The sequence below is a fragment of the Colossoma macropomum genome, unplaced genomic scaffold, assembly GCF_904425465.1.
Source record: "Colossoma macropomum unplaced genomic scaffold, Colossoma_macropomum, whole genome shotgun sequence".
In the NCBI taxonomy this organism is placed as follows: domain Eukaryota; kingdom Metazoa; phylum Chordata; class Actinopteri; order Characiformes; family Serrasalmidae; genus Colossoma; species Colossoma macropomum.
Window position 1 is genome coordinate 5098682 of NW_023494797.1, and position 20987 is coordinate 5119668.

Sequence of the window (20987 nt, forward strand, 5' to 3'; positions counted from 1 at the left end):
TAGCCTTGACTAGATTTAACTAAAGTCTAAAGAACTAAAAAGCAAAAGTACATTGTTTGATCTTTTTGTACTTTGTGTTAGGTACTGTATGTGGTATTGCTCATGGCATTCATTTTTCATCCGAAATACTGGGTAAATATTTTATCAAAAAAAAATCTGAAAAATTGAGAACCCTAAACTAGATATTCCAGTCATTTCAAAGGCTTTTTAAATTAAATTTTTACATTTAATTCAAACGTCTACTTTATGAGAAGCCTTTTTTATCCAAATAATGCTGTATACAGTATTTCTAACTTGTTTAACTTGTTTTTTGATAATATTGATTTCGCAAAGTTTATGTTATTTTGAGCCTGGATAAAAATCTAATTGACATTTTGTAAATCGGTTCAGAATCTTTCAAAAGAGAATTGCAGTACATCTAGGAATTGGTTATTTTTCCCATCCCTATCTTATAGCTTAATATTGGAGGTTAACACTTTTTGGGTTATTGGCGTATTTCCCTTGACTTTAAATAATAAACATTATTAACAACTGAACAACACCATTTACCAGCTACTGATAGCTGAGGAGCAGGCCCTGAGACCGCGGCACCGTCTGATGCAGCTGAATAAGTAACGTGGCCCCACAGGTGGTCTGAGACTACTGCTCCTTTCATGTTACTCACCTATGTCCTCTGCCTTGAAAACAAATTGGACTACCTCAGACTGCAGGTTACACAGCGGGAGGTGATCGATTGTCCGCAGCATTTCTATTTCCACTTGAATTGTAACAAACATATCTGACTCAGCTGGTTAGCCACTCAGCAAAAAGGGTAATGTTAGCCTGTTTTGAACTGTTTGATGCATACGTCATACATACTGTTATAAAGGTTATGACAGAACTCAAACCTCAGCTGTTCATCCAGTATACCGCTTTCTGCTATTTGAGTCTGACTTTTGCAGAATGTAAAGAATGGGTTTTCACAGAACAGAAGCTTCTTCTGCTTACAAGCACATATAGTATGGATTGAAAGTTCCTTACTTTTGAAAGAATTTCTCCTTTTATTTTAAAGAGCTGTTAGTGAGATAATTAATATGATTATAACACTTGTTATCGCCAGTGATGAGTAAAACTTTTAGAGAGGTAAGAGTTCTTTGTTGGCATTGACTGTAGATATGAACTGAAAGCAAAATAAACACTTTGGAAGGACAACATAAGAAAAAGTCAACTGATGTAGTAGCCTTGTGAAAGAAATGTACTTAAACTGAAGCACATTGTTTAAAAGTAGAGCCATGAAGACAGAATAGTTCATAGTTAGATGGTAAAAGTTTAAGTGCTGTTGAGGTTTCTTAGCTCTCAGTAGAGAGTGTGTGCGTGTGTGTGTGTGTGTGTGCGCGCAAGTTAGGGAGAGAGTTAGAGGCGTGCATGCTTCAGTGGGGATGACTTTGCTGTTGGGGTCGCTGGAAAACAGTCACAGCGCTAGCACTGGGTCACTGGGCAGGGTTAGATCAGACGAGGGGCTTAGTGCAAATGAAGTGTAGGTGGGTTTAAAGTGGAGAACTGTGATGGAGTTCACTACAAGTGATAGACAGCGCACAGTGAATGTAGGCTAATTGTATGGTACTTAAGGAATGGCAAGTCTGGGTAAAGCTGCATCTAGGCAAAGAGTTGAAGAGTGAAGTATAAAATATTTGTGATTTGTTTACCATTTTTGTTCATTGCATAATTACATATAATTTCTTTTTGTTGTCTTCACTGTTCTAAAATATAAATATTATAATATTAAAAGTGAGGGAAAAAAATAACCCCCTTTAAGAATCGTTATTTCCCAGATTTTGATGGATACTGTTTATTGTATCAAGCAGTGGGTCTCAAACTGGTCTGGGCCCTTTAACTCAGGGCCCTTTGGGCGGCCCACATTTTTGCTTGATTTAAATACATAGGGATCTGTCTGTGGGGCTCTTTTGATAACCTCTGCCTATTATTTTGATAACCACTATATGTGATTTAATGCTCTTTAAAAGCACAGTTTGGACAGAGCCCTGGACTACAAATGTTTACCCAATAACCCTTGTGCTTACTGTAACAGTTCTAGACTAGTCCAATTGAAAAAGGCAGCCCTTAAAGTTAATATGGTCCAGAACGATGAAGAGAAAGAGAGAAGAGTAATGGAGTGTCCCGTGGCTTGGGCCGTGGCTGGCCTTTTCCAGCTCATCTCTGCCTTTGTCAGGCCATGAGGACTTTGAAGAGAAGCATGGTGCAGATTAACTTTTTAATCTGGGATTATAGGTTTTGTATTTTTATTCCCTCAACTATTCCCATCAGAGGCTGAATCTCTGCTGGCATGTTTTTGCAAAACCAAAAGAATCCTACTTTACCCAAATGGTGACTGTCATATAGAGTAATGCTATGCTTTGTAATAAGTAGATGATCATTGCAAATGCTTATGTTCTTGTCCAGAATGTTGCAGAGTGCCTAAACTGGTCGTACTGTTGGGTTAGAGTTAAAGTTGAGGTTAGTTGTATGTGTTCCTGTGGTGTCTGTTTGAAAGTGGCCTGTGATAAAGTTGCTCTATTAATTTTTCTGTCCTTGCCGTTATGTTACAACATGAAGAATGTGCTACTTGGCAATGTGGATGAGTTATAACTGGATACAAGTTTATTCTCTTACGTGGAATAATAAAGTGATGTTGAAGCCTTTGGAAGCTTTACAACTGCTCATAAAGTCTCTGATTCCTTATTCCTTGTTTGGTTAAACATTTAAATAGTTAATATCTGCAGTGTATTCATGTGTGAGCATCATCTGCAGTGTTCTGAAGAAAACACAGCAAAAAGCCAGCAGTTCTGTGGCTCTGTGCATGCATGTGTGTATGCCTTCCAGCCAGGCCATGTGACTGCGCTCGGCGAGCACGCGTATGAGCGAGCAGCTGACGATGCAGCTGCACACTGCGCTCACCTTCCTCGGGGAGCTGGCTAGAGGAGAGGGATAACGTTGTCATGGTTACGCTTACTATGATGATGTCACAAGAGGAAAGCTTCCGGCACTCCGTCCTGTCGCGCATGCTGGAGTCTGATTGGCCAGCCAGCGGTGTCCTACACTAAAACGCCAAAGCTCTTGGAGCAGGACAGCGGCAGCGGCTCTCTCCCCTCTCTCATCCACGACTGCTCTGAGCTATTTTTACTCTCTGATTGTGACGAAACACGTAACAGGATTAGGCATTTTCCCCCCTTCTCTAGATTCTGTAGTGAGTGTTATAGTGGACAAGATTCAGTTTCATAACTGATCATAGGGAGCACTGTGAGAAACATTTAACAAGGCTGTAGAAACATACAAGTGCTCTACTCAACCCGGGTCTTTGTGTCTTTCTAATTTTGTGTGTGCTGTTCTAGTGGCGTTTAGTAACATTTAATAATATACATTATTAAGAAAAGTTTGGAAAAGAGACAACATGATGCCACTTTTTTTATTCCCAAACCGATACTAAAATCTTAAGTATCACACCAATACTGTTCTCTTTTAAGAACTACAGTCAAATGCAAACATTTGAACACCCTGGTTCAGATTCCGTTTAGTTGATGTAGTGAAAGTAAAGCTGATTGTTCACTTCATTGTTAGGATTAGAATTAGATGGATTCAAACAAACAAACATCAACAACTACCTTCCAGTTAATATCAGATAGAATAGCATTAGGCCAGTTACCTGGGCTATTTAAACTTAACAGTAGTCACCCAACAGAACAGATCCTGCCTCGTAAGAGGTACTTTCAGATATTAAATTTCAATTCTCCTCCTAATTAGCCCATCACTAGAATGTTATTTTTTATCAGTTTACAGTAATTCAGTTTTGAATTTTGAGAATTATGTCAAGAACTCTATTTTAGCAGGTAGCCTTGTTTCCTGCTCGCCAAAAAACAGAGGTCTATTACTAGCTTTTGTTGTTGTTATTGATGTTATTGTTGTAACTATGCAGGGTCGATTTAAAGAGGACTACTATTACCAAAGAAATTATTGTTACGGATTATTATTACTCAACAGACTTGTGAAAACTATAGACATTGCTGATTTATACTGGATTGAAATCACTGATGTCATCTGTAATCACTTACTGCGAAATTGTGCCCAAAGTTTTACATATGAATGTGTTAAGTTGTATTAATATGAGCTATTTTTAATTAAGGACTTGCTTAAGGTTGCTCAGACTCTCAGACTGCTCAAAGAAGTTGAAAATGTTCACAGTTTAGAGAGACCAGTAATGTAATTGTTCATCTTTGATGCTGATGTGTTCACACTGCAAATGTTATGTGGTCCATATGCATCCTAGAACACCTCTGAAGGTGTTTGGAGTGATCAGATCACAGTGTCTCTCTGAGACACACTGCATCCGGTCCATGCCTATGCTTAACGCTCTTTTGATTTGCTCAAACAGGATGCATGTTAACACCAGGTTCATTTCAATCTAGAAGTTTTCTGTTTTATCTCTGATTTTCGATCCAGTATTTTTTCTCCTGGTGTTGGCCCAATATTGTTACCATGTATCGGAATGGTGTCATCTGTACATTTAACCATTTATGGGTTATTATTTGATCATTTGTTGGTCATTTTTAGCTTTTCTGTCAGGGAGAATGGGCTGAATTAGAGAGCATTTGGCTGGCCGAAGGCAGAAATGGAGGGCTGCGTGTGAAAGCCGGCAGTGATGTTTTGCCCAGTGCAGGAGCTGAGCCAGGAGAACAGCACTGCCCCAGCCAGAGCAGCACATTAAAAAAAAAAACTGTAGCTCCTTAGGCTTCAAACGTGACCCCATAGATTTGCTGAGTGCAGTGGGCCGTGTTGGAAGAGTTGGAATGTAATGAATATCATGCTAGCTGGTCTCTGCTCTGGTTTTAATTTATTGAAGCTGTAAAATATACAGTTAATCAAGGGCCTGATAAGATACTGATTACCAGCTATTGATTACATTACCAGCCTGATACTGAAAGCTACAATGATGAACACTGACCTCATTTGATCGTTGTATAGTTTATATACCTTCAGCATCATGCCCCACCCTCACAGCACACAATTCCTGTAAGTAACCTCACATACAGTGCCACTGAAAGGTTTTGACACACCTGCTCTTAGAACGTCCATTATTTTTAGAACAATAGTTATAACCAGTATCATGGTTAGAGGAATACCGTAAAAAAAGGAGTCTGTTTCCTGATTTCTTACTGCTCTTCAGTCATTGCGTAGCTTTATTTAGTTTTATCATCAGCACACCCGATTTACTTTAATGAAGGGTTGAGTAGCCGAACTAGGTATTAAAATCACAATGTATTGTTTTTATTTATTTGTATTTATTTTAATACTAGTACTTGTCGAATAAATGCTTAGTGCACAGATAAATGGCTTTGTGATTTTTATATAAATGACTTCTGCATAGTACTGTATATGTATACACATGAAATTTCATTGTTTTATTTGTAAATACATTAAATACAATGAACATCAAATTCACTAATTCACTATTAATACTTATCTTCAAAACAAATTTCAAGCATTATTTAGGCATAAGACATTGGATCAAGAGGTCTAAGCTTTTGAAAAACATATGTTCAGTCTGGTGTGTCTGAACTTTTGACTGGTACTGTTAGCAACACCGTGCTGTTATTATAGTGATATTTTTGTACTGAATTGTTCCTGTACTGTAATGTTCCATTCGCTGCAGGTATGGTGAGTGATAATCCTGGATACTGAGAATTTGACCTATAAAGGGGAAAATCAGGATATGACCGTGTGCAGTGGTGCAGTGTGAACTGGGAATAGATCACCTGACCTTTCTCTAAGAACAGTGCATGTGTGTGTGTGTGTGTGTGTGTGTTTGCGTGGAATGACAAAATAGGATCCTAGCACTTCCAGGTGTTTTGGGAGCAGTACATAAAACAACACCACACACACACACACACACACACACACACACACACACACACACACAGTTATCTGGAGACCAATTTTAAGGGATTCATGCATTTAAGATGGATTTGAGGCAGCACACACTGTGTGAGTGTTTTGTTTTATGAGCTACAGTAATAAAGAATACATAAATAAATAATTCACATATGCAAGTCTGTGGCTGTAAAATCATTAGTAAAATCAATAAAATTGTTAATAACATTGGCACAAATCCTATTTGAACACAGCCCTAGTTAGTAGCAGTTTTTAGCATACGTATGTGTAAAAGTTCACAGCAGTTTCTAAAAAGAATAAAGTAGTTTTTTACAAATAGCATTGTTCCATCTTCGCCTGGGGGGGCGAGACAGATTGTCAAGAAAAAACTCGTAAAGATGAAGCTCTCATGTGACCTCAGTTTATTTTTGGAATAAAACACAGCAGGAACAAAAAATCCTGCCAACAATCTTGTCAGCTCTTTACAATGAATATAGGCTAGAGAAGCTGTACTGGACTTGAGCACAAGTCCTGGTAAAACAAAGCAGAGTCTGTGGAGTTCTGGCAGAGGAAGGTTTGAATGTGTGTTTCATTATCATTATCTGAGCGAAGTTCCACTCTTACCAAGCCTGGAAATGAATCCCATCTGTGCCTAAACACCAACTTCATGCTCATGTATTGTAGTTACGGATGCACTGATCCAACTTTTTCTTTCGAGATACCGATTTCGAACTCTGGCATGGGCCGATGCTGGGTACCACCAGTGGTCTGAGTTAGGGCTGCTGTGGTTTGTAGTAAGCAAGTACATAAACGTAGAGTAGAAGTATACCAGAGTGTACCATTGTTTTTGGGAAATTGGGAAACTGACCAGTGTCCAGTCCATTTAATGAAGTTAGTGTCAGTGCTGATGTATAGTATACATGATCAGTGATAGCTTCACTAATTGTGCTATTCACATAATATCAACCAAAAATACCAAGCAAATACAGTATAGTAATATAATTGAAATTAGTTAATCACATCACCTGTGATCTGGAGATATTCAGATAATAATGTGGTGTTTAAGATGTCAAGACTGATCAGTTAGTAATATGGTATGGAACACATCTTTTTTTTCCAGAATTCTTAAAATAGATTCAGTTTTGGAATGAGCTCTTCAGTTGTAATACCACAGTATATGAAGTATCCAAAATTAAATATAAAGGAAAAGTTATTGGGTTGTTACTTAGTTTTGGCCAGGATTGGATAGCTGATGCTGCCACATAGTCTTGTTTCTATACTTTTGCAGTAATGTTTGCTTGAATGGACATCCAACAAATGAATGTACTTCTGTGTGTGTGTGTGTGTGTGTGAGAAAGAGAAGGGCACTCCCTCTGTCATTTAACTGTGTTTACTCTTAACTGAGACCTTCCCTTTTGTACAAGATAAGACTGAATTTAGCAGTGCTTAGTCTGGCATGTCTTGCCACTTTTGTTAGATTTCTGCAGCTTTAGTAGGACATTAAGGATGCATACTAGTTTCACTGCATTAATCATGAAATTTTCAGTTCAGTTCAGGTTTGTCATTACGTGCTTACATACGTGTATGTATGTATGTATGCTTATGTGTATCTAAAGGAGCTCAGCTAGCTCTGATTAGTGTGTGTGATCAGTGCAGTGTGTGTATGTGTGTGTGTGTGTGTGTGTGTGTGTGTGTGTGTGTGTGTGTGTGTGTGTGCGTGCCGCAGCCCTCACTGCTGCAGTTAGAGCTGCAGGTATAGGACGTACGGCAGATGCAGTAGCGTAAAGGACAGTAGATATGGGCTGATTGTAACTAGAGGTTAGGGCGTGCATGTGTGTGTATGTGTGGGAGGTGTTGTGGGAGGTGGTGTGTGTGTGCGTGCGTGCATGTTGCAGTAGTACTGCGTAGTGCTGTCACAGTCAAAGACGGGGTAGCACACACACACACTCTCTCTTGCATACAGACACTTCATTCTGTACGGACCTGTTTTTTTGTATAGGGGATTTTCCAGGCTACATTTTGCCGTATGCTGAAGACAGGATATCGTATGTGCAGTTTCCGTCTGAGTTTATCTCCTCGCTGCATCTCTTTCCTGGGGACGTGTGTGTGGACTACCTGTCTGTCATTCTAATGAGGGATCTGCACTGCACTGGAGGAAAAACTGAAAAGAAAAACTGGAGCGTCCTGCGCTAAAGCTAAAACGAACCTTCTCCAGACTCTCTCTGAGGATGTATTGATAGGAGACTGAATGAATGGAGAGCGTACAGAAGTGTCAATAATTTCCCTCACCCAGTTGCACCATCCTGTGAGTAGACTAGTTGTCTTTATCTGTTCTTGTCTGAAGGGAGAAGGTGTGTGCAGTTTACTTTGCCTCTGAAAACCCATGGGGTTTTGTATGTTGTCCCCTTTTCAGTTGTAACACATTGTTTAAGCAACACTTGATCACATGACAAAGAAACACCTCCCTAGAGAGTATGTGCAGTGTGTGGCACTTGTATGCGGCCTCAGCTCTATGCGGAAATCTTTGTTTGGAGATGCTATTAGATTAGAAGCTGATGGATTTACAGAGTGCAGATCCACCCGGGATAAGCGACTAAAGCAAAAGTGTTTCTGGCCTTGTAGACTTCTGAGCATGGCTTTGAAGCATCTTAGCTGGTCGTGTTCCCTGCTGGCTTTATAAGGAATGCTGTGGTGCTTGAGTGTGTGTGGGACAGACAGCAGTAGTTTTGATCTACACTGGCTTGCTTCCTCATGACATTCTGTCTCTGCACTTTAGCGTCTAGCGTAGGAATGGACAATATGGCGAAAAGATTGTCACAATATTTCGCAATTTTTAATAAGTGTAAGAAGTTAGAATGGACATCAGAAGCACACCAGAAAAGCTATATTCAAAATATTGTATTAAAAGTATGTGTACCCTTTAATTTTTTTTTTATTATATGATGCTTTACATACTGTTCATCCATAAATCCATTTGAATAACTTTTACGCACACAACAGAGTGAAACCTTCAGTCCTATGACTAGGCGTTGTCCAAATTTTTTTTAATGAACCTTGTCAGTGTTCTTTGAGTCAACAATATTGATGACATCATGATACATTGGCCAACCCCCACTCTCAGGCTGAGGACAATGCCACAAAGGCAGCTGCTGGTGTGTATTTATATGCATTTTTTGAAGCCTTTTTTTCTTTCAAATTTGAAAATTCTTTGCAAACAGGAAAGGTCTTTCCTGCAGAGAATCCCAGCTTGTGGATGCATCCTGTTCCATGCAATCAGTAGCCCACAGACACAGTGGCGCAACTCTTGAGATGCTAACAGCTGTAAACCTCAGCACTAAACCAGTCAGATGTGCAGACACATACGTGTACATTTTTTCCTGAGGCCATTATCTGTGAACCTGCTTGCTTGTTGCTGTTTGTTTCTATAAAGTATTTGTAGCTGGTGAAGTCATCTTGCAAAAGACCAAAATTCAGTTTCAAGAGTCAAGGTTTATCAAGCTTCAGTATTAGAAGGACTTGGCCTGGCAGTTGGAGAACCCTTGATCTAGGTAACACAGTGAATGTTTGTTCCAGTGTAAGGATGTTGAATCATTTCCTGCTCACTGAAACAATGGAAAGGGTCAGTACTCAGTACTTTGTGCCTTTCAGTGAGAGCGAAACCTGCCACTGGCCAGTGGATCAAAGACTTCTGGGGCTTTTCAAGTTGAACAAAATAAGGTCTTGCTTCTGTAGACGTTCAGCTTCAGATTTTTGTAGTGTTGGTCTGTGGAGAAGTGTGTGGGTGTTACTGGCTAGCTGACATTAGCTTCATCAATAATTGATTAGCAGTGCAGGTAGAATAGCCGCATTCAACTGCCTTCTGTTCCTCTTGGTCCAGTCTGTCCCAGCTCCCGTTTACTCTTACACACTCACACACACTCATTTCTTTGGAACGGAACATTTCTCTGTGAGAAGCTAATACTTAGTAGCTAGCGCAGCTGAAACAGCTTAGTAGGAAGTCTGCTCTTTCTCTGTGTGTGTATGTGTGTGTGTGTGTGTGTGATGTGGATGCAGGAGCATGGGAGAGTGAGTTCCTCTTTATGAGGGTTTTATTTACACAGCTGAAGAACAGCAGCTCCCCCCTGACTCTTACAAGAATAAGAGTTATCTAGTTATCTACATCCCCTGAGTGATATTGGTAATGGAAAGTAATGGAAGTTGCTTGTTAGTGCAGCTAATACACATAAAATGCTAATGACCACCAGATATGCCTGCAAGTGGTGTAGTTCTCCAGAGAGCCCACCTGCTATCAAAACACAAGCAGTAAGCCATGCTGTTTTCCTCAGAAAGGCTATTTGGCTTAAAGTTTTTACCAATCATATTTATTTATCCAGTGAACTTTTAAAAAATAATCCTAATCATACTGAAATAAGTCATATCACAGTAATATTTGAGTGTTTATGATGCGTAGTATAGTTTCCTGAAGAATTTGAATTTAATCAAATTGTTGTTAGTTCCTTAATAGCCACCCATAATCAGAAAGCCTCTTAGTTTCACCTCAGTGTCAGCATTTTAGCCCACCTTACCCTGGCAGCACTGGAGCCTGCCTCTAACAGAGGGGTTCTTCAGAGGCAGATCAAGGCTCTGGCTCGGAGCAGGACTCCCCACGCCTGGCCTTTGTTCCCCAGCGTCGTGCTCTGCTCTTGGCTCAGGCTTTGGCCTGGGCCTGAATAAAAAAGTGAACATATAAATATACCCCGCTGTCCGTGTGGCCGCATAAAGAACCTTATTGTTCAGGACTACTTGCGGGGACTTATTAGATAATCGCTGCCTTTCCAGAGGCTTTGTAATTTCATTTATTTTGCATCGAAAAGCTAGACTTTATTTTTGATTTTTGTTCCCTCAAGGCGTTTGGGTTGGCTTCTGGAATTGGGGTGTGTGTGTGAGGGACCTGTGGACCTATAGGGATGCAATTACAGAGCAGATAAAGCTGCAAGTGTAGTATGTTGTAGATCCCACAGCTGGGGCGAACAATGATGGTTTGTGTGGAGTTGTTTGTCTGTCTGCTCCAAAGAACACACCCACACTACCAGCCTTGATGTTTTACTTTAGAGTCAGATCAGTAAAGCAGCTGGAAGTGTAACAGAGCAAGCTCAGTGTGGAAGTTTAGATTTATGATCTAGACCCTGTTTTCAGATCCCCACTGAAAAATTGCTGATATTAGGCTTTCATGTATTTGATATTTATCAATATTTTGCTACACAAAAAACATTCTGATTTCACTCTGCTATTTCTGTATATTGAATAAGTAAATGTAAACAGGCTGCAAAACTCTTGTGCTACTCAATATTTTAGCATTTTACCCAGGAGTGTCATCTCAAAAAGTCTATAGCCTGAATGTTCGTTCATTAATTCGTATGGATACTTGAATATCAAAATTAGTCAGAATACACATCCCTACTTATTATGGCTGAACTTTAGCACAAGGATAACACGTTACAACCTAAAAATTTGCAACAATCTGATGAAAAATAAGGAAAATAAGATATGCTTTTTAGCTCTTTTAAATTGGTTTTGGTGTCAGACAACTGTCTTATTGAAGCCGGTGAAATCATCAGACTCATCAGAGCTCATCAGAAATGTTCAGTTTCTGCCTGCTTTTTAGTAAGTAGGGGCAAAGTTCAAATAGACACAATAGGATTGTAATCTTTGATTGGTGCTGATTCTGCTGTCTGATTCTTCGTGAACGTGCCTCTTGATTAACAGTGACGCTATAAAACTGCACACCACTGCCGTCTCGGGCAAGTGTGTTTAATCAGGCCTCTACAGCGGCCTGATTAATTAAAGGATTATCTCATCATTGCAGCGGAGCTGCTTATCCGGGCTGAAGTAAACAATTTGTGGTGTGTCAGAGATTCTCTCCTGTCTTCCTGCTGGCTGCTTCCGCATCATGCTCTGTACACTTTCACGGACGCATACGCAGCACACTCTCTTGCTCTCACATGTGCACAGAAACTTTAACTAAGGACGGACATAGTTTTTCTGGAGTTTATTTAAGCAAACAAGCGTATACCTTTTGGGCCTCCACTAAATTAGAACTAAATTATATGGCAATTACATTTAAGTTAAAAGTATAAACACAGTCTTTTTGTTTGTGTTCTGTGACATCACAAACACAGGAAAAAAGGGCATAAGGACAAATGTGTGAGAGATATCAGCATAAAAGTGCCATATCTGAGGAAATCTAGTTTTCTAGTATACAGTGGTGGGGTTATTCATCTGAAATAAAAACGTAAGGACAGATGAAGCTTGGCAGAGTGCTTGTACAGCTGTAGCTAGCGAAAATCTTTTGCCAGCCATCGTTTGGCACGGTGAGTGGGGTAAGTAAGCCAACTAACTGCACAGATGATCTACAGATACAGCCATTACCATGGGGAGCAGAGGAAAGCGTCAGCTATCAAAACAAGCATTACTGTCAATATATGTACATGGATTTTGGTTGAATCTGAAGGGATTTATACATTAATGCAGCATTTACAATAAAGCACAGCACATGTTAAAGGTTGCTGGTAAAGCTCATGATGACTGTAGAAAGAACAGACTTTATTAGGGTGATGCATGTAAGGTAGCAACTATCGAGAATACCAGAGCTCTTTGTGTGGGTATCTGTTGTGGAAACATCTGGCCCCACCACTGGAATGGAAGATATGTGCTAGGTACGTGTTGAGATGACGTGTCTTTGCCTGTCATAAATCACTGCTTGAACAGTGCCAAGGGGTCGAGGATAGGCACAGGATGTACTGGCTAGAACTTTAGTTTGTTCTCATCTCATAAACTGTATCACTAAGCTGTGGCACAGTGGTATACCGTAGTGGTTTTTGAAGTGTAGGGTTGGAATTCTTTATTCTAGGACTATGAGTTGTTCCATTTGTATAACTACAGATGGCACAGTACCGCATTTTTCTTTTCCGATACTTATATTGAAACCTTGAGTATTGTCTGATACTTGTCCCGATCCTGTATTTTTTAAAAACAACCAGGCTTTAAGATGATTTTTAAAGACTTCACTTCTGATGAGCATCTAAAAGTAGACTATCATGTCAATCTATTCAAACACTCTACCACCCTACAAGAAGGAATACACAGCTAGCAACACACAGTGTGGGTGTAAGCAAGCAAGACTTGTTACAGGATTCAGATTCATCCTTTTTTCTCTCTGATATCCGATCCAGGTTTTTCTGCTGATATCGGCCTGAAACCAGATCAGCCTCACGTCTACGTATAACTTGTAAAATAAGGGAGTGATCTGCAGTTTCTGGTGCATCACCTGCAGAAAATATAGGCTAGTGTAGACTGAGTGAAATTGAGTGTCCCTAGATTACAGAACACGACAGATTGGCCACTTAGTGCAGTGCAGGTGATGCAGTTAGTAGGCTTACTTGGTAATTTATAGCCATGTGGCAAAATATATCAGTATACTTGAAGACATTTTCATGATACACAGTATTTCGTTTTTCTGAGGTTTGATACATTGGTGCTCCGTCTAAACCTCTTTTTAATGAAACGTGGTTGGTTATATCCTGGAAGAATGATACCCACAATATGCTCAGGCATATCATGACGTAATGTCAGACATCATATGCCTACCCTACTCTACAAGCACCATATAATATATACTACCTACATTAAAAAGAATGGATGAGGGAGGGAAAGACAGAGGTAATGAAGTCATGCAGTGCTACTGGATTGGATGATTGATTGGGCGTATGGTGTTACCTGACAATAACTTGTTCTTCCATCAAAGCACAAACTCCTCTGTCTGATAGGGCTTTCTCAGGCTTGCCTCACAGCCTCCGTCTCAGTCATGTGACCTCAGTATGGGGAATTTTTCTCATGGTGGGGGCCTCACTGTCTGCTCGTGCTGTCCAGCGAGCGGCCACCCTCCAACCTTTCCAGCACAGGAAAGGAATGCAGAGGGGAGGGCAGCGGATGGTTTTAACTGGGTCAGAGCCTCTTTTCACAATGGAGTTGGGCTGTGAGAGTGGTGGAGGAGAAGAGAGGTGCATTATGGGAACGGAGTGAGGGAGAGAAGAAGGTTTTCTGGGCTGAAGGCACCCCCTTTTGCTGGTTATTCTGGTTGAATGATCTCCCAGTTGACTGCTCGTCATAATCAGGTCAGGGTTAACTGTAGGTTGATCGTAGGGACACGTAGAGTTCAGGGGGTTGGGTGAGTCCCTCCCAGACGAGAGCGACAGAGCAACTTTATAGGGGTGCACATTAGAGCTGCACAGTATACCATTTGTTAATTGCTGTAACTGGTGTGGCAGTGATATTGCAGTAAACTCACTATGGAAATGAACCTCTAATGTATTATTGTGTGCTGTGTAGAGAACGACTGATCAGTGTATTTGGGGGCCGATAGCCTTTTAGCATGGTCATAAGAAACTTTTTGCAAACGTACAGACAAGTGCCATGAAATGCGTTAGAGCGATCAACAACACAGCAAGTTACGTAACTAACATGAGCTAGGTGGTGGCTTAGCAAACTGTCGCTACAGTTACTACTGCAAGACTAACCAGTTGCTACCACAAACATTAGCAAACAGGAAAAATCAATAATGTCTTGTTGACGCTACGAAACAGCAAAAATAAGCTATTGTTACCCACCGGTCAAGCAGAAACAGAGCAATCTCCTCATCCCTTTTCATGCCTTTCAACTCTCAAAGAAGCTGAAGTCAGATGTACTGGGAATGCTAAAAGGGCTGACATACGATCAGCTTTTTAGTCCTGTGTCTTGTGTTTATTTTTTAGCCCATGCCAAAGCTGTAGGTCAAAAAGCTAATGTGGTGTAAGCTAAGCTAGGGTTAGTGCTCGGATGCTAACATGCTAACAGAAATGAATCTTCAAAGCTTCAAAGACGAGGCTGAAGGCTCCCTGTTTGCCAACTTCCTATTCCAGCTTTCCCATTTCACGTTAGATAGTACAACAGTTATATTCTGGCACCTAAGGTGAAATGTGGCTCATATGTTTTACATATTACATATATTTTTGAACACAACTACGCGCAAAATCCCGACTGCGTAGCTCCAAGCGTCTGCGTTCGCGTCCTTGCGTGAAGTATGTTTCCGGTCTAAGAGTTCCTCTTCTCATAGAGGAAATGTAGATCGGTTCTTTGAGTTCTCCTTCTAGTTCCAGTTATCTCTGCCCATAATCTCTGCTGTAATAGCCTAATAACAAAGGCATCTTTTAATTTGATATTAATTATTTCTCACTCATGGCTCATTGAAACAAACGGAGAAAGTCTGTCAAAAGTTCAACCGCTTTTGTGCTTGTAAGCACTGAACAACCAATATGTAGATCAGCCCACAATACTATCTGGAGCACTGGCTGTATGAGAGTGTATCCTATTTGCTGTAATAACCTAATGTAAACTGGCAGCAGGAGGTTAGTGCTGCAGGGATGCATCGCTTTCTGTCCACAGCCCCTCTCTCATCACTACACACCAGAAGGAATCTGAATGCAGCCTGTGCATTTGTGGGCAACATGCGTGTAATATGTTTGCATTCAGGACAGAGGGGTGCTGTTTATGAAGAGTGCACTGCGATTTCAGGCTTGATTCGGTCGCTGCTGGACGAGACAGAGCATTTGTTAGCTTTGCGAAAGGGGTCAGACATTGGACCGTAGTTTGGCACACTGTAGAACGCATGCAAGACCATGCTCCATTAAGTGGACAAAGGGTTTAGGGTATGGACCATTGCAGTGCATTTTGGCTGACTGCTGCTTTCATCTATTCATTTCTTCATTTGTTAATTTGTGTGTTTATCCATGTATAAATTATTTGTTTGTTCATTAGCTTTATGTATATAGGAAGTTGATCACAGACGTGACCCTCAGGTGCAGTGTGACTGGGCTTGCTGTCTTGCTCTCTCTCTATGTGTATGTGTTTGCAAAGGAATAAGTAAATATTATATTGAATATTGTTATGATTAACTCCAAAACATACAACATAACCACTCTAAGAAGCTATCTGCTATATTCCTGCTTTAAAACATCTAACAATATTATTTTAAAATGCCGGCCTTATTGCAGCGTCTAACGAGATATTTATGCAGTATGATAATCAGTGGACACACAGTCTCTCTCGCGCACACACACAAGATTGCGCTTCAGCACTTTGGGTGGTTTTAAAAACTGTACTTCACTTTTCTAGCACACACACCATCTCTCCTATTTGTTTTCACGGCCCGGTGGCTAAAGGCAGTTTGTTTTGCTGCAAAGGGCCGAGGCTCAGTTACACTTCTGACTTAGTCTTTCCACATGTGCACTCATTCTTTCTGTCTCTCTTACTCTGTCTGACCCTGTGTTCTCGCTGTCTTGCAGAGTGCAGCGATGGAGGAAACAGTTATATGGGAGCAGCACACGGTGACACTTCACAGGGTGAGTGTTGAGCATTGTCTCTTTCTTTTTTTTTTCTCCGCTCATTCTTTTCCCTTGTCTCAATCTTTCCTGCCAAACCTTCTGCTTTATTTCTCTTCCAGCCACTTCTTCTCTCACTCTTTCTCCCTCATTGTCTTACTTTCTCATTCCCTTGCTTTCTCCCCTTTTCTCCCTTTCTATTATTGCCAGCTGCAGGAAGTGTGGGGATATGCTCACAAAAGAACTCCTGTCCACATGGCAGGAAGTGTGTGTATGTGTGTGGAAGAAATGGCTGCTCAGCACCTCTTCCTCTTCTTCCTCTTCTTCCTCTTCCTGTATGTCGCTGTGTGGAGAGCGAGAGATGCAAATATGCTATCTATTGTTTGTTCATCATATAACTTTTCATTACATTTCTGTGCTAGGAGGATACCTGCTACCTCAAGCGTAGCAGCTCATTTATCATGAAGATTAGTCAGAAACCCTATTTACTGATGTTGTACCAGGACTAAACCATGTGTGCAGTATATTTGCTGACATTATTTATAAAGCAGAACCCTAGCCAACAGTATCGTTACTGCAGGTTTATGAGGTATCTTCAAGACATTCTTGCAATAAAGATCAGGTTCTGTAGAGATAACTTACTTTTCAATTATTTAACCACTACCTAAGTCTTGATACAGTAAAAGTCTTGAAGGAGCTCTGGCATATGGTTCAGTGCTTGATAAGAGACCACACTTTTTCTTGTAATGCAGCTGTCTAGACTGTTGCAGATTTGCTGGTAGACAGCTAATTAACAAAGGGGCTATGGAGCTTGAGGAGAAGTCGACTACATCTCTGAGCAATGTTTGATGTCTGAAGTTTGCTTCTTTAGTTTCACTTTGGAGCTGCAAAGATAATGTAGTGGATGCTTGTATCATACCAGTTAGCGTCATGCACTGTATGACATACTGTTGACAAAAGTGTCAACAGTTTGTCAAACAGTACGACTGATCAAGTATAGTTGGAGTAGGGGGAAAATTATGTAATTTTTGTCATTTGATTTGGTTTCATTTAAAGAGAGTAAGTAACCAAACCTGTACACCTTTTAAGTTGTCGTCATTCTGTAGTTGGTGTCATGCACATGTTAGAAACTCCTAGTCTAAGCTGGATTTCTCTGTGGCAAAAATGAATGGGCTTTTCGAAAATCATCACTGTCACGCCCTGTGGTTAACAAAATGGTTCTAAACGTGATACAGTTTATTCTGTTTTTTCACTGCTTGTCATTGGATCTTCTGAATTGCAAAGTCGTTAAGAGCTGAAATATGAATTTTTGCTACATGAGAGCTAACACTGCTTGGCACTGAATTGACATCAGAAGACTGGCAAGTAAACAAAAATAACCCCAAACACACCGTCATGCTTTGTCGATTATGTTAGTGAAGTTGCTTTGGCAGTAGTAGAGTTCATTAGGAGTAGCTGGTGTTATATAATAGTGCTGAAGTTTAATAGTAAACTTGTGGCCACTTGCTATTAGCACAGATGTAGCAATGTTCATAATTTGACTTCATGATTTAGAGGATCTGGTGGCATTCAGTGGAAAAATATATGTAGACAAGACGTAACAGGTTTTTGTGTACCACAGGGTCCGATAGTGGTGACTTTCAAAAATCTTATTAATTTTTGCTAAAAGAAGTTCAGCTCAGACCTGGAGTTGCTAATTATTATTGTTGCTGTTATTACTCTTGGCAAGAGCAGCATCTACACTACTACAGTATTGATTTTTAGCTGTCTGTATTCTGGGTATATACGGAAATGAAAATAATAATTGCTAATAATTGATCATTCCTGTAATTGATATTTCATTGTGTCGATCTGGTGTCTCTTATTTACTGTCTTTTGTGGAACTACTGTCAGTAATCAAAACTATACATTGGTGCTTTTATCGGTCCAAACCTGAATGCAGCCCAGAAACTTGCTTTCTAAGCCCAACCCAATCCAGAGTACTACGATTTAAATACAAACATGACCCAAGCCCAGCTCTGTTTAGTCTGAGCCTTACCCAACCCGAACCACAGTATCAAATTTTGTGTCTGATTCAAATACAAGGAAATTCTGTCCAAAGACCTAACAAGAAGGGGGAATTGGACATGACCAAATTGAGAAGAAAATTGAAAAAATTGCCAAAAAAGGAACATATTGCATGCAATATATTTTACATAAAAAATATAAAATGGAACAAAGAAATTGGATAAAAACATTTAATATAAACGTCATTTTAGCTGCACTAAACCTGGATCGAGTCTCTGTTATGCATCGATCTTCTCAGAGCCATGGGCCACATGGAAAAGAGTGGGTGACTCCAGCATGCCAGATTAAAAATTGTTTTCAGGTAATGAACATATAAGGAAAGAGGGAAGTAAAGAAGAGATGCTAAAGGCTGGGAAATGCAGGCTAAAATCTGAATCCGACACTTCAAATCGAAAATTATGTTCGAACTTCTTGTGATCTGCCGGATCCCATTTGTATCTCAGTGTATTTTTTTTAATAAGTGTAACCTCAAAAAGTAAATCGAATCTTGACCTCAGAATCAAAATCATATTGAGCCTGATTGTTATTGAGCGTGTATTGTTGCAGCCCTTATTTAGACATCTGTCAGCAGAATTGTATGATCAGCATTGTTGTGCATGATCCCTGGGAAATGTGTATTTAGGATAGAGGCACACAGTAGCACTGTGAATCGGTCACGCATGCACTCTCTCGCAGTCACCTCCATGCTCTTTCTCTGACCCTGTGCTTGTAATGGTGTTAGTCACAGAATTACTCAGCCTTGTCAGACTGCGACATTGTTAATCAGTGCCAGGAGCTCACTGTACTGTTTATGTGTCCAAGCTGTGGTGAAGTGATCCTGTAACAGACTAAAAGGCTGAGGTAGTTCTGTAGTCAGAGTAGTAAATAGTAATTCTCACAGGGAAGGACTTGCCCAGTAGAAAAATTATCGCATTCTTACCAGTATGTCATAATTACATGAAATAGGACATTGTGTGATGCAAATTTCCTCAAGTCATATCCAAACAGCTGCATTAAAAGAAGTCTCAGTGTCTGTACAATTCTCCTGTCATTGGTATGTGCATCTGGTCTCAATGCATGATTAGTCGTGCACTCTGGAAGACTGTGTCACTGTTGGAAATGCATATATTTGTGTTCAAGTAGGCCGAGCCATATAACAATATTGTATGGTTAATGTGATACATTTCGTTACGTTGTGCCGTTCTGAGCATATTGTGTATAACATCCATACTAGAGATGTTAATCTTGGCATATTCTTTTGTTATAGATATTCTGATAACCAACTGTTATTAGTGAGTGATTATTCGACAAACCTAAAATCGTGGACACAACCCATGAAAGCATCAAACGCAGCACTAAATTTTTATGAAAGCAAGGCTTTAGGCAATATAGAATGGAAAATGCATCCTGATGTAACAGAGAAAACAGTAACCTAATGTACTCTTCCTACTTACACTTATCATTTAAAATTATTAGCCCACGTTATGCTAAGTATCCTGGTTGTGATAGTGCTGTAAATTACGGTTAGGATGGTTTAATCTCTTCTGTATCCCTTTATCAATGGCTTTGCCCAGAGTTCTGCATCACTAAGTAGGGCTACCGGATGTTCTGCTCTTGTGCCCTCGTACACGCAGTTCAACATCGGTCCTAAAATTGATTGAAAAACCCACTTATTCAAATAACATTTGTTTATTTTCAATTAAATTAACGTTTTAACTGAAAGCATTGGTCAAACAGTTATGTATTTGTTGGTTAACTTGATTCTTTTCTATAAATTAAGGTCCAGGCCTGTTTTTTTTTTACCAATAAGGCTTCAGGCTTGAGTGCTGAATGTAGTGTGCCAGATAGCCTGTTAGTTGTGGTTGTGTTGTCACGTACACATCATGTGGGCGTGTAGTTGCTTGTGATTGGTCTAACACATCTACAGGCAGTTCAGATGCTCTGTGTTTTAGTTTAAAAATTCCCCACTTAAAACTTGTAGGCTACAGATGAAATTGCAGCTCCTACAATTTACAAATTGCAATTTCAATATAAAAACAAAATTAATCTTTAAGCTGTAGTCATTCATAGTATTTTTAATGTGACACTACTGGAGCTTTTTTTTATCTGTAAAAAACTTGTCAGACTTAAAAATTAAATATTCTGATGTGTATTGTGAAAATGTCTTCAGGAGTGTTATATTTTTGCCATATTACTCACCCCATTTGTGAGTACATATCATGTGTACACTCAAAACTAACACTTAAAAGCTTCAAATTACAGTTCAGAAGTAATGCATATATTTTGTTCCTGGTCTGTGCAGGCACCAGGCTTTGGGTTTGGGATCGCAATCTCAGGAGGCCGAGATAACCCTCATTTCCAGAGTGGAGAGACGTCCATCGTCATCTCAGACGTTCTGAAAGGAGGACCAGCGGAGGGGCTTCTACAGTAAGTTATTCCACAGTCCCCTTACACTAGCATGCAGAGAATTATTCTTTGTCATTTTAATTTAATATGATTAATTGTTCAACCCAACAGAGAGAATGACAGAGTGGTTATGGTTAATGCTGTCTCCATGGATAATGTGGAACATGCCTACGCTGTTCAGCAGCTGAGGAAGAGTGGCAAGAATGCCAAAATTGTAAGTTATTTAAAAAATAAATAAAT

General features: G+C 40.0%; 1 protein-coding gene across 6 annotated transcripts in view; it reads left to right on the top strand.

Moving 5' to 3' along the window:
* tjp1a (tight junction protein 1a) overlaps positions 1 to 20987 on the top strand; it is a 69398-nt gene that overhangs the window by 13968 nt on the left and 34443 nt on the right. For 2 of the 6 annotated variants that reach the window (XM_036584104.1, XM_036584108.1), the window contains exons 1-4: positions 7666 to 8206; positions 16260 to 16316; positions 20644 to 20768; positions 20859 to 20961. In XM_036584104.1, the coding sequence (XP_036439997.1) occupies positions 8150 to 8206; positions 16260 to 16316; positions 20644 to 20768; positions 20859 to 20961 (342 nt within the window). In that variant the 5' untranslated portion in view covers positions 7666 to 8149. Of the gene's footprint in view, positions 1 to 7665; positions 8207 to 16259; positions 16317 to 20643; positions 20769 to 20858; positions 20962 to 20987 lie in introns of those variants that run through there. The other 4 variants (XM_036584103.1, XM_036584106.1, XM_036584109.1 and 1 more) reach the window with 3 other exon arrangements.